Consider the following 13,790-nt stretch of genomic DNA (forward strand, 5'->3'; position numbering starts at 1 on the left):
CGGGCAGAAATTCACCTTGCTGACTAATGACCAGCCTCTTGTCTCCATTTTTAATCCGAAGAAGGGCGTTCCGGTGATGACTGCGCAACGACTACAAAGTTGGTCACTCTTTCTAGGGGCGCACCACTATGAGATTGAATATAAGGGCATGAAACTGCATGGAAATGCTGATGGGCTATCACGCCTGCCACTGCCTACTGCGGAGGAAGCACCAGCAGTGGATCCTGTCGAAATATTTAATTCGACTATAGTTGAATACCTACCGGTAACTGACGCTCGTATAGAAAAGGAGACCCGAAATGACCCGACACGGTCTCGGGTATATTATTTGACGGTGAAGGGATGGCCAGCACATGGCGACTCACTGTTGCCAGCATTCTCGACAAGGAGAGAACAGCTGTCAGTGTGCCGGGGGACCTTGATGTGTGGATCCCGAGTGGTAATTCCACCCAAGTTAAGGGATAGAGTGCTCAATGAGCTTCATGAGGGTTATCTGGGAGGGGTAAAAATGAAAAGCCTTGCCAGGGCTTATGTGTGGTGGCCGGGAATCGATAAACAAATCGAGGACCTGACCAAGAGCTGCTCAGGGTGCCAGAAAGTCCAAAATGCACCACCACATGCCCCTCTACACCCATGGGAGTGGCCCTCATCTCCATGGCAACGGGTGCATATTGATTTTGCTGGTCCATTCATGGACTCAATGTTCTTAATAGCAGTGGATGCGCACTCGAAATGGCCTGAGGTCATCAAAACATCCTCCACCACCACGGAGAAAACTATTGCAGTCCTACGGACCATTTTTGCCAGGAACGGCTTGCCAGAACAGATTTGCTCCGATAACGGACCACAGTTTGTGTCCAAAGAGTTCCGGAGGTTTATGCAGAAAAATGGGGTAAGGCATTACACATCCGCCCTGTATCATCCAGCCACAAATGGATTGGCTGAGAGGTTCGTACAAACCTTAGAAGGCAATAAAGGCTATGTACAATGACAACATTCCGCTGCAGCACAAGGTGGACAATTTCCTGTTCGCCTACCGGAATGCGACACATGCAGTCACCAACCAGGCCCCGGCCATGATGTTCTTCAACCGAAGGTTAAGATCTCGCCTGGATTTGCTCAGACCAAACGTACAAAGAGGTGTTGAGAGTAAGCAATTCCAGCACATCCATGAGAAGCCAACAAGGAGCTTCAATGTAGGGCAACCAGTCTTGGCCCGCGACTACCGAACAGAAAAATGGCAGCCAGGAACGATATGCACATGGCAGGGCCCACTAATGTACACAGTGGACGTTGGGGAGAACATCGTGAGATGCCATGCTGACCAGATCCTAGAGTCACAGGAACAAGTCGACCCCATGCCTCGCCCATACGTACCCGGTGAGGAACCCGACGTACAGGTCGCATCTACCCCAGAAACAGTAGCATCGGAAGCTGATGACCCAACCGACGACAGGGTGCCAGAATCGCCTCCGCACCAAGAGCGAGACACTCGGGAAAGGCGCTATCCAGAAAGGATCAGAAAGCCTCCCCAAAGACTGAATATATAAATGGACTATTTTCAGCTAACATTGTATGTTAAAAGTGTTAATTGTAATTAGTTTGATATTTAATTGTTAAATGAGTGTTATGGTACGGTTAATCTAAAAGGGGAGGAATTGTAATGTATATACCTTTAAGGGGGGGGGGGAACTACTTTTTACAGCTCATGTATACTGTAGTACCGGCAGTGACCACACCTGTATATATCACTGAGTAGTAATCTGTACAGTTCAGTTCCAGAGTGAGCCACGTTGAGTAAACATCTGTTGTACCATTCTCCTGCAGTCTGTGTCTTACTACTGACGGACACAACATTCACTACTTTTAATCTCAAAATGTCACAGATTATAATATTGTTTTTAAAATAATAAATCTATGTTGCTGATATTTCTATACAGGGAATCGCCAGATTCATAAATTTTTTATTCCTTCTAATGATTGCGTAGTAATATCTTGATTGATCAATAAAGTGAGGTTGCCTGATGCTGAATGTCAGAGTGCGTAGCCCAGGCATGCTCTGACTATTTCTTGACCACGGAGTACAAGAGGATTTCGCCTGTTAACTGTGTACTGTTTGTTATTTGAAGAGTTAACTTTTATAATTCAGTATCCTTACTTAGTTTAGAATACATAATAAAATGTACTCCGAGCCAATGTTCTCTAATTTTTTTGGTGTGCGGGCCCTTTAACTGGCTGCGTGGCCCATTCAATGTTTTGTGCATGCGTGGTTATTGCCATTGAAAAGCCGGTGAATGGCCTGCGTGGGACCTCCAGACTGCCACGCAGCTTAGCAGGAACGTTGCTCAGGGCATAGCTGAATAGTCAATAATAAGTAAAAGGAAACGTTATAGTTTTCTATACAGTGGAATATATTTTAATGTGTGCACATGGCGGGGGCAGGGAGAAGCGAAAGGAACAAATGGTTTGCTATCGAGAAAATGCATTGAACTGAACATATAAATGTAGATTAAGATTTTTAATGACAAAAGATATAAATTCATTATATTACCGAATCATAATTATCTAGGCAAATCATGATAGTGCACAAGTGTTATGTCCTGAAGTATAAAGCTGGATGACAAGTAAATGTTCAGTAATTTCATTCAATGTGTCCTTTTAAATATTAATTTATATTAATCTGTAAAAGTGAATGGTCCTTTTATATCTCATTTTTTTTTAATATATAAAAGAAACCTTTTTAGCACATCCGCTTCATTTCCCCACAAGATGACTTCTTTCATGTAGCTATCAAAGAACTCAACCAAAGGAATTTGGACAGTACAAATCGGTATGAAAATCATGCTAATTTCTTTGACATCGTGGACATACTTTGATGGCTGTATAGTTATAATCAAGGCAAGAAAGATATGGCAGCTACTTTTGTAACCTGTTAAATTCATGATTTTTATACTGTTTCTCAGCAAATGAGATGTTTGTACAATAAATGAAATAGAGGCATTCTACAAAGTCTGAGCCACTTAAGAAATAAGCCACTTAACTTTTCAGGAAAAGAAACAGAAGTAATACGATACATCGAAAGTTGTGAATTATTTGACATGGTCATTAGATGTTCAATACAGATTTCAAGATAAAAACCACAAGTACCAGTATTAAGATTAAGGCCCATAAACACAAGTGCAACAGCAATCTGCAGCCACTCATCTACAGAAAACAATTTCTTCCACTGCAATAAATTTCACAATACAAGTCCACCACAGAAGCAATTTTACTAATGGGTGACGTATTGTTTAAATTTTATATAGCTTTCTTAATCACAACAGAAGGCAACACGGCAACAGTATAGGTAAACTAAAGAGAACATTTTAATGTATTGGGAGGACAGTATTTAATGAAAAAAACAAAGCCAGTAGCATAAATTCCCCCAAAAATTTCAGAAGTGATACAATGCCAATTATCAATAACCTATTTAGTTAATTTATATTGTGCTACCTGACTACAATTTCCATCTCCATTATTATTAGTTAACAGATATACCGCTTTGGATATTGTTGAGGGAGATGGCTTATCAGGGGAAGGCAGCAGCAGCCAACTTCCTGGCACCACGGGTGGTCCTGCGGCACAGGACGGGAGGAAAAAGAGTGGGAGAGCTATAGTGATAGGGGATTCTATTGTAAGGGGAATAGATAGGCGTTTCTGCGGCCGCAAACGAGACTCCAGGATGGTATGTTGCCTTCCCTGGTGCAAGGGTCAAGGATGTCTCGGGGCGGCTGCAGGGCATTCTGGAGGGGGAGGGTGAACAGCCAGTTGTCGTGGTGCACATAGGTAAAAAACAGGATGAAGTCCTAAAAGCTGAACATTGGGAGTTAGGGGGTAAATTAAAAAATAGGACCTCAGATAGTAATCTCAGGATTGCTACCAGTGCCACGTGCTAGTCAGAGTAGAAATAGAAGGATATTTCAGCTGAATACGTGGCTAGAGGAATGGTGCAAGGGGGAGGGATTCAAATTCCTGGGACATTGGAACCGGTTCTGGGGGAGGTGGGACCAGTACAAACTGGACGGTTTGCACCTGGGCAGGACCGTAACCGATGTCCTAGGAGGAGTGTTTGCTTGTGCTGTTGGGAGGGTTTAAACTAAAATGGCAGGGGGTTGGGAACCTGTGCAAGGAGACAGAGGAAAGGGAAGCAAGGATAGAAACAAAAGACAGGAAGGAGAAAAGCAAAAGTGGAAGGCAGAGAAATCAAGGGTGTAAATCAAACAGGGCCACAGTAAATATGAATTCTAAAAGGACTAAGAGTGTTAAAAAAAAATCAAGCCTGAAGGCTTTGTGTCTTAATGCGAGGAGCATTCGTAATAAGGTGGATGAATTAGCCGCGTAAAAAGATGTAAACTGATGTGATATAGTTGGGATTACGGAGACATGGCTCCAGGGTGACTAAGACTGGGAATTCAACATCTGGGGTTTTTCAATATGCAGAAAAGACAGGAAAAAGGAGGTGGGGTAGCATTGCTGGTTAAAGAAGAGATTAACACAATAGTAAGGAAGGATATTAGCTCTGATGTTATGGAATCTGTATGGGTAGAGCTGAGAAATACCAAGGGGCAGAAAACATTAGTGGGAGTTGTATACAGACCCCCAAACAGTAATGCTGAGGTTGGGGATAGCATTAAATGGGAAATTAGAGATGCATGCAATAAGGGCACAGCAATTATCATGGGTGACTTTAATTTACAAATAGATTGGGCTAACCAATTTAGTAACAATACAGTGGAGGAGGAATTCCTAGAGTGTATATGGGATGGTTTCCTGGACCAATATGTCGAGAAACCAACTCGAGATCAGGCCATCTTAGACTGGGTATTATGTAACGAGAAAGGATTAATTAGAAATCTTGTTGTGCGAGGCCCCTTGGGGAGGAGCGATCATAATATGATAAAATTCTTCATTAAGATGGAGAGTGAAGTAGTTGACTCAGAGACTAGGATCCTGAATTTAAATAAAGGAAACTACGAAGGTATGAGGCGTGAGTTGGCTAGGATGGATTGGGGAACGTTACTTAAAGGGTCGGCGGTGGATAGGCAATGGCAAACATTTAAAGATCGCATGGATGAACTACAGAATTTGTTCATCCCAGTTTGGCATAAAAATAAAACAAAATAGGTGACTCAACCGTGGCTAACAAGGGAAATTAGGGATAGCATAAGATCCAAGGAGAGGACATACAAATTGGCCAGAAAAAGCAGCAAACCTGAGGATTGGGAGCAGTTTAGGATTCAGCAAAGGAGGACAATGGGATTAATTAAGAAGGGGAAAATAGAGTATGAGAGTAAGCTTGCAGGGAACATAAAAACTGACTGTAAAAGTTTCTATAGATATGTGAACAGAAAAAGATTGGTGAAGTCAAGCATAGGTCCCTTGCAGTCAGAATCAGGGGAATTTATAATGGGGGACAAAGAAATGGCCGACCAATTAAATACATACTTTGGTTCCATCTTCACAAAGGAGGACACAAATAACCTCCCAGAGATGTCAGGGAACATAGGGTCTAATGAGAGGGAGGAATTGAATGAAATCAGTATTTGTAGGGAAATGGTGTTAGGGAAATTGACGGGATTGAAGGCCGATAAATCCCTAGGGCCTGATAATCTACATCCTAGGGTACTTAAGGAAGTGGCCCTAGAAATAGTAGATGCATTGCTGGTCATCTTCCAAAATTCTATACACTCTGGAACAGTTCCCATGGATTGGAGAATAGCTAATGTAACCCCACTATTTAAAAAAGGGTAGTAGGGAAAAAACAGGGAATTATAGACCGGTAAGCCTGACATCGGTAGTGGGGAAAATGCTAGAGTCCATGATAAAAGATGTAATAGCAGAGCACTTGGAAAACAGTGACAGGATCGGACAAAGTCAACATGGATTTACAGAAGGTAAATCATGCTTGACTCTTCTACTGGAATTTTTTGAGGATGTAACTGGTAGAATAGAGAAGGGAGAACCAGTGGATGTGGTGTATTTGGGCTTTCAGAAGGCTTTCGATAAGGTCCCGTCTAAGAGATTAGCATGTAAAGTTAAAGCACATGGGATTGGGGGTAAGGTACTGACTTGGATAGAGAACTGGTTGGCAGACAGGAAGCAAAGAGTTGGAATAAACCATACACATTGTGGTAAACCACTGTTTGTATTCCACTGTGTACATGCCTGGACATGCCTCGGCTGACTCCTCCCACAAGTCCTAGTATAAAGGTGACTGCTCCCCAGCCCTTTGTCTTTCTGGACCGGTCGACCACTCGAGGCAGACCTTCATTCTTTTGTTAATAAAAGCCTTTAGTTACTCTCAACTCTCAGCGCATCACACATATAAATAAATGATCTAGACAAGGGAACTAGATGTAATATCTCCAAGTTTGCAAACGACACAAAGCTGGGTGGGTGTATGTGCTGTGAGGAGGATGCAGAGAAACTCCAGTATGATTTGGACAGGTTGGGTGATTATACTGCATTTGCCATGCATCTGCCCAATGTGGATAAATGCGAGGTTATCCACTTTGGTGGCAAAAACAGGAAGACAGAACGGCAATAGATTGGGAAAAGGGGAAGTGCAACGAGACCTGGGTGTCCTTGTGCACCAGTCGCTGAAGGTAAGCATGCAGGTGCAGCAGGCGGTTAAGAAGGCAAATGGTATGTTGACCTTTATAGCGGGAGGATTCGAGTGCAGGAGCAAGGATGTCTTGCTGCAGTTGTACAGGGCCTTGGTGAGACCACACCTTGAGTATTGTGTGCAGTTTTGGTCGCCTTATCTGAGGAAGGATGTTCTTGCCATGGAGGGAGTGCAGCGAAGATTCACCAGACTGATACCTGGGATGGCAGGAATGACATATGAGGAGAGATTGGGTCGATTAGGCTTATATTCACTAGAGTTTAGAAGAATAAGGGGATCTCATTGAAACTTATAAAATTCTAACAGGACTAGACAGACTAGATGCAGGAAGGATGTTCCCGATGGCGGGGGAGTCCAGAACCAGGGGTCACAGTCTAAGGATAAGGGGTAAGCCATTTAGGACAGAGATGAGGAGAATTTCTTCACCCAGAGAACCTGTGGAATTCTCTGCCACACAGGGCAGTTGAGGCCAATTCATTAAATATACTCAAGAAGGAGTTGGATATATTTCTTGAGGCTAAAGGGATCAAGGGATATGGGGAGAAAGCAGGGACAGGATACTGAATTTGGATGATCAGCCAGGATCTCATTGAATAGCGGAGTGGGCTCAAGGGGCCGAATGGCCTACTCCTGCTCCTATCTTCTATGTTAACTTGCATTTTTATAGCTTCTCTAACGTAGTAAGAGGTCCAAGGTGCTTCACATGAGCATTATCAAACAAAATTTAAAACAAAACAAAGTAAATTATTTAAATGGAGATTACAAAATGCTACATTTCAGAGGGACCTGGGGGTCCTTGTGCATGAAACACAAAAAGTTAGCATGCAAGTACAGCAAGTAATCAAAAAGGCAAATGAAATGTTGGCCTTTATTGCAAGGGGGGTTGGAGTATAAAAGCAGGGAAGTCCTACTACAACTATACAGGGTATTGTGAGACCACACCTTGGGTACTGTGTACAGTTTTGGTCTCCTTATTTAAGGAAGGATATACTTGCATTGGAGGCAGTTCAGAGATGATTCACTAGGTTAATTCCAGAGATGAGGGGGTTGATTTATGAAGAAAGGTTGAGCCTATACTCTTTGGAATTTAGAAGAATGTGAGGTGATCTTATTGAAACATAAGATACTGAGGGGGTTCGATAAGGTAGATGCAGAGAGGATATTTCCCCTCGTGGGGAAATCTAGAACTCGGGGGCATTGTTTCAGAATAAAGGGTTGCCCTTTTAGAACTGAGATGAGGAGGAATTTCTTCGGAGGGTCGTAAATCTGTGGAATTCTCTGCCCCAGAGAGCCATGGAGGCTGGGTCACTAAATACATTTAAGGTGGAGATAGACAGATTTTTTGCAAGATAAGGGAGTGAAGGGTTATGGGGAGCGGACAGGGAAGTGGCTTTGAGCCCAAGATCAGCCATCATCTTATTGAATGGCGGAGAAAGCTCGAGGGGCCAAGTGGCCTATTCCTGCTCCTATTTCTTATGTTCTTAAGTAAAATTTGATTCCAAGCCACATATGATGGTAGTAGGACAGATGACCAAAAGCTTGGTCAAAGAACTAGGTTTTAAAGGTGCGTCTTAAAAGGAGGAGTGCGAGGTTGAGGCGCAGAGGGGTTTAGGGAGGAAATTCCAGAGCTTGGGGCCTAGGCAACAGAAGGCATGGCCACCGACTGTGGAGCAATTAAAATTGGGGATGGACGAGCATGGAGATCTCAGAGGGTTGTTGGGCTGGAGGAGGTTACAGAGGTAGGGAGGGGAAGAGGCCATGGAAGGACTTGAAAAGGATGAGAATTTTAAAATTGAGGCAATGCCGGACCGAGATCCAATGTAGGTCAGCAAGCACAGCAGGTGAACTGACCTTGGTGCGAGTTAGGACACGGGAAGCAGAGTTTCAGATGAGCTCAAGTTTATGGAGGGTGGAAGATGGGATGCCGGCCAAGAGGCCGTTGGAATAGTCAAGTCTAGAGCCAACAAAGGCATGGATGAGGGTTTCAGCAGCAGATGAGCTGAAGCAGGGGCGGAATCTGGCGAGATTATGGTGGTGGACGTAGACTGTCTTGGTGAAGGAGTGGCCGGAAGCTCATCTCAGGGTTAAATATGACACCAAAGTTGCGAACAGTCTGGTTTAGCTTCAGACAGTTGCCGGGGAGAGGGTTGGAGTCGGTGGCTAGAGAACAAAGTTTGTGGCGAAGACCAAAGACAGTGGCTTCGGTCTTCCCAATAATTAGTTGGAGGAAATTTCTGCTCATCCAGCACTGGATGTTGGATAAGCAGTGTGGCAAATTAGAGACAGTGGAGGAGTCGAGAGGTGGTAGTGAGGTAGAACTGGGTACAGGAAACTTTGTGCCATCCGGAGGTTGAATGTCCGGCAACTTCGATCTAACGGCAGAAATCAGCAGCCGTTTCGGTTAGGTTTTTTTTCCTTCTCCTAGCATTCTGTTCACAGGCAGGCTCTGGAAAGCGTCTTTGTAGCTTAGCAACAGCTTCAGAGACGCTTCCAAGCTACTGGGCCGAGTGTTTACAAGCTGTTGCTGAGCAACAGTGTTTGTGGTCAGATACGGCAGGCTCTAGAAAGCGTCTCTGTATCTTTGCAACAGTGTCAGAGACGCTTCCAAGGTACGGGCCGAGTGTTTACAAGCTGTTACTGAGCAACAGTGTTTGTTGTCAAATACGGAGATGAAAAGCTCCTATCTGATAACATTGACGCTGGTCTATCCGGAAGTTTTGAGGCAACGGCAGTAGCTCGGTCCCGTGGGTGCCGGATAGCACAAAGTTTCCTGTATTACCAATTAGAAGTGAATAATAAATGTCATCAGTGAACGTAAAGTATAGTATGTTCGCAATAGGCTTTGAATACAGAGCTTCCTTACCTGTTGCTGGATTGATACTAGCTGCAATGTGAAAATGACAGAGTGAGTTTGCATGCAGAGGTGCATTCCTATGGACTTCATGTGCATCCTGCTGGTGGGGTAAATAGCCAGTATGTGCAACAAGACCAGATGATCTCCTTCTCCCTATTCGAAAGGGTCTGATGTTCAACTATAAAAGAACAAAAACTCAAGTCACCTTAATATAGAAAAATTGTTAAACAACAGTGTTTATTTGAAACAGTTAACAATGAGATTAAACAATTTACATATTTCTTCCCTTCAGAGAAAAATGCTTAGAATTCATTATTGTAACCTTCCTCACACCTCTAAGGCACTTTGTACCTTCTCCCGACTGGAAATGTTCCTCTTGAGGTTGTTGGTTTCAATGACAGATTCAGACCATTGGGTGTGGCCTTCGCCAGAAAGCAAACTATCACTAGGAAGTAAAGTCTCTGCCCATAACCGACAAACACTGTCCTTGCAGCAGGTCAACAGAACATTACACGTGGGACCCCTGCAATGAAAGAAAAGTTACTACGTCCAAATTAGATCAACATTTCAGGTCATTTCATGCCAAACTCTCGGGAGCCGCAAGCCTACATTTCGTTGTACTGCACTTGTGCACTAACAATGACAATAAAGTTGATTATGATTATGATTATACGATGAATGAAAATGCTGCAAATTTCATGTGTGGTCTAGATAAGTTTTTACCAAAACATTAGCCACTAGCTATGTGTGGCTAAATTGGGAATTCAAATGTGACTAATTGCATTTTTGATTAGTAAATAAAAATGAGTAATAGACACCATTGGACATGTGGTCTCAACACTCATATTTGCATATATGCTTGTGTACTTCAACCTTTTTGTGCATTTGTTAGTAAAATGGTAAGATGAAAATCTGCATCAAGATATGTTGTGTCTGATAAATTCATGCCTGAATGTCAAACTTGGGTGAAAAAGATTACAAACTTTCACAGTGAATGGTGGTAGATGTTTGCCAAGTAAAATACACACATGAAAGAATTGCATTATATAGTATGCCAATAGAGAACAACACAATATACAGTTGCATTTACATGGATTACCTGTCAAAACAACAGGCAGGGTGTTAATGTTACATAAAACTGTAATTGTCCCAATATCAGCCAAAAAGCAATAAATAGGGAGAAAAGAGAAAAAGAGAAGGTAAAGTGGAATGATCTAAAGGCATGCCAAACAATGTAACATTAACTGTAGAGCTTGACATCACATTGTAAGAAAAAAAGGTGGCTAATGGGGGACCTCATTGAGATATACAAAATATTAAATAGCAAAGACATACAAGATAAGCTCAGAATGATACTTTAAAAACAGGATGGTATGACGAGATTAACAAATTTACAAATGAAGAGTAAATATAAAACAGCTTTACCGAGTGTAAAAAATGTTTGGAATACTGTGGGGAAGCAAAAGAGTGGGGACAAAAAAATTAAAGGCCATTCAAAATACAGCTGAGTACTGAGCTTCAATAGCTTTTCTCACTCATAACCTTTACAATGTTGGGGAGAAGACAGGATTACCCATATCTCACATTTGCCACCTGCTAAAATTAGCATTTGCAGTGGTAATGCGTTAACTGGTCTCATCAAGTATTCAGCTAACCTTGACATGTACTTGCTGGTCTTTCGCCAAGAAAATCCTGTCACAGCTCGAGGATGGGCTAAATATACAAAGGAAAAATCAATATCTCCTTCTCTCTTGTCCACTGGAGTGACCGGGGTCATCACTGCTGACTGCCAGCTGCTGGAATTGTACCACACTTTCACAAGACAGTCATCCTGTGAGGGTAGGGGAGCGGGAGAGACAAAAAACCAATTAACATTTTATTTAAAACACGTTTTTCACCCAGCATCAATGGAATGTGCATTTATCCAAATACTGTAGCTATTTTCACAGCATCTGCTACATCATATTACAAGATTTATTTCATTAACTGTAATTATTTTTTTTTAAACTTGAAACACACAAATTTAACTGTCAATAGTTATTCTGCTTTATATTCCTTTAGCATGTTCCAAGAAAGCCTGTTAAATCAAAGTCAAGTTACTGGCTGCCTTGTCAATGAAATGTAAGAGTGCTAAAATGGAAATGTCTTCTGTACCAAATAATTGCTAGAGAGAATTCTTTCTATACAGATTGTATCAATCAATCATTAATGACGGCTAACACCATCACAGTTGTCCTTTAGTATCAAATCAGCATCTACAACAACTGGCATTTATATAGCACTTTTAATGTAGAAAAATATCCTAAGCAGAATTGAGTTGGACAAAAATGGATACAAAGCTGCAGGAGGCAGAAATAGGTAATCTTTGTGATGGAGAGGATATGTGGTCAGAAGTTCAGTTCGGGATCGAATAGGATGCGGAGGTTGTGAACAGTCTGGTTCAACCGGAGAGCAGCCAGGGAGGGGTTGGAATCAGTGGCAAGGGTGCAGAGTTTGTGGTGTGGCTGAAGATAATGGCTTCAATTGCAGCTAATCCATGACATGAAGCCATCAGCAGTGAGAATTTTAAATGAAAGATACAAGAGATGGAAAAAAGGAGTGTGCTCAAAGGAGGGGAAGCTGCTGAAGTCCATCGAGACACCAACATGGTTAGGACAGCGCCGGTGGTGAAAAATATAGCCTGGCAAGGATGCCACCCGCTGACTAACTGTAGTATGGAGGGGATGTAGGTTACCTTTCCAGTACCATCCGGTCTAATTTTAAGTTAATGCTTAAGAGAGTGTTTGGCTTCAAATGCACATTTGGAGAAAACTTTTTAAAAAAAAATAGAAAGTCCACTTGTTTTTTCAACCATGCTCAAATATCAACAGTTATCTTCCTTTTGCCACATATCTCTATTATGTTCATATCTATAATGGGTGAACAACGCACTCCACATCACACATACATTCTCTGTTCGAGAATCCAGTTTCTCCTTTATGCCATGTCATTGTTTGCACCTTGGCAGAAATCAACACTATGCGATAAGTACTGGCTCCCATTTGCCCTCTCTAACGTGAGTACAGGTAGACTATCCCTTATCCGAAAACCTTGGGACCAGCCGCGTTTCGGATTTCGGAAATTTTCGGATTTCAGAAGGTATTACGGGGCAGCACCCCGTAAGCCACCACATTAATATTTCTGCAGCGAACCTTATGAATATTCACACTGAGTGGGATAAAGACTATAAATAGTATTACAGGGATAAATACTCTAGTACAGTTTATTTGTAAGGAAAACATTCAGTAAAACTTCAAACATATACAGGTACAAACTAAGCTAAATACCTGTACATATACATGCAGTAAAGGTACATTACATCTGGCTTGAGGATCTTGGAGAAGAGGGTACATCAGTGTTGTCATCATTGTCATCAGGTTGGAGTCGGACATCTGAAGATGGGCCAGGAACAGGATTCTCAAGTGATGAAGCAGCAGTACGACAGACGGCCTTTTTAAAGATTTCTTCCAGTGTCATCTGTCTCATTAACATTGGTTTCTGTCTAAGCAGTCTCTCTTTAATTGAGTAAACTTGCATAATCTCTTGCTCACTGATAAATGCCGTTGTTCAAGGCCAGCAATTAACTGATCACACATTGTCACCATATCGTCTATGGGGATTTTTTCACCTGTGTTCACAATGTCATCATCATCATCATCATCACTACTGTCCTCATGCTTGTCTTTATTTAACACCATTTCAGCAATTTCCCCATCACTCAACGAATGCACAACAGGTGCATCATTGTCAATGTTCAGCACTTCTTCGATGTCAGCTTCCTCTAACTTATTTACACTTTCGGATGATAAACCTTTGGCGTAAGTAAGGAGGTTTGATATCATCATCATCTTCTCCTGACTGACAGGAAATCCTTCAAAATCTTCATCTGCAGGTCCATCTTCATCAAACATCGTTGAAGGCCAAAGTCTGTGCCAAGCATTTATTAATGTTGGTTTATCAACATCGTTCCAAGCATTAGCAACTGCGTAAATGGCATCCTTAACATTGAACTCTTTCAGGAAGCTTTGGATTCCTATGCCTCTGTTGATTGCATCAAGCATACAGTTCAAAAAAACGTCTTTATACTTGCTCTTCATGGAGCGTAAAATTCCTTGGTCACAAGGCTGTATTAAAGATGTCACATTAGGGGGAAAGTTAATGCCGAAAACATAACTTTTCACAAGAAGTTCAGGAGGGGGATGTGCAGAGCAGTTGTCCAGGAACAATAAAATT

The 13,790-nt window shown here is 42.2% G+C and overlaps 1 protein-coding gene across 5 annotated transcripts in view; it reads right to left on the reverse strand.

Annotated features, from left to right (window-relative positions):
- The window catches only part of dmxl1 (Dmx like 1), a 228,418-nt gene that overhangs the window by 149,659 nt on the left and 64,969 nt on the right, over nucleotides 1–13,790 (reverse strand). For all 5 annotated transcript variants that reach the window (XM_085987007.1, XM_085986999.1, XM_085986990.1 and 2 more), the window contains exons 7-9: nucleotides 11,174–11,349; nucleotides 9,870–10,041; nucleotides 9,528–9,696 (exon numbers count right to left, since the gene is read on the reverse strand). In XM_085987007.1, coding sequence (XP_085843133.1) covers nucleotides 9,528–9,696; nucleotides 9,870–10,041; nucleotides 11,174–11,349 — 517 coding nt within the window. The remainder of the gene's footprint in view (nucleotides 1–9,527; nucleotides 9,697–9,869; nucleotides 10,042–11,173; nucleotides 11,350–13,790) is intronic.

Source organism: Somniosus microcephalus, chromosome 1 (assembly GCF_052327205.1).
Source record: "Somniosus microcephalus isolate GS21.2 chromosome 1, FLI_Smic_1.0, whole genome shotgun sequence".
NCBI classification, from domain to species: domain Eukaryota; kingdom Metazoa; phylum Chordata; class Chondrichthyes; order Squaliformes; family Somniosidae; genus Somniosus; species Somniosus microcephalus.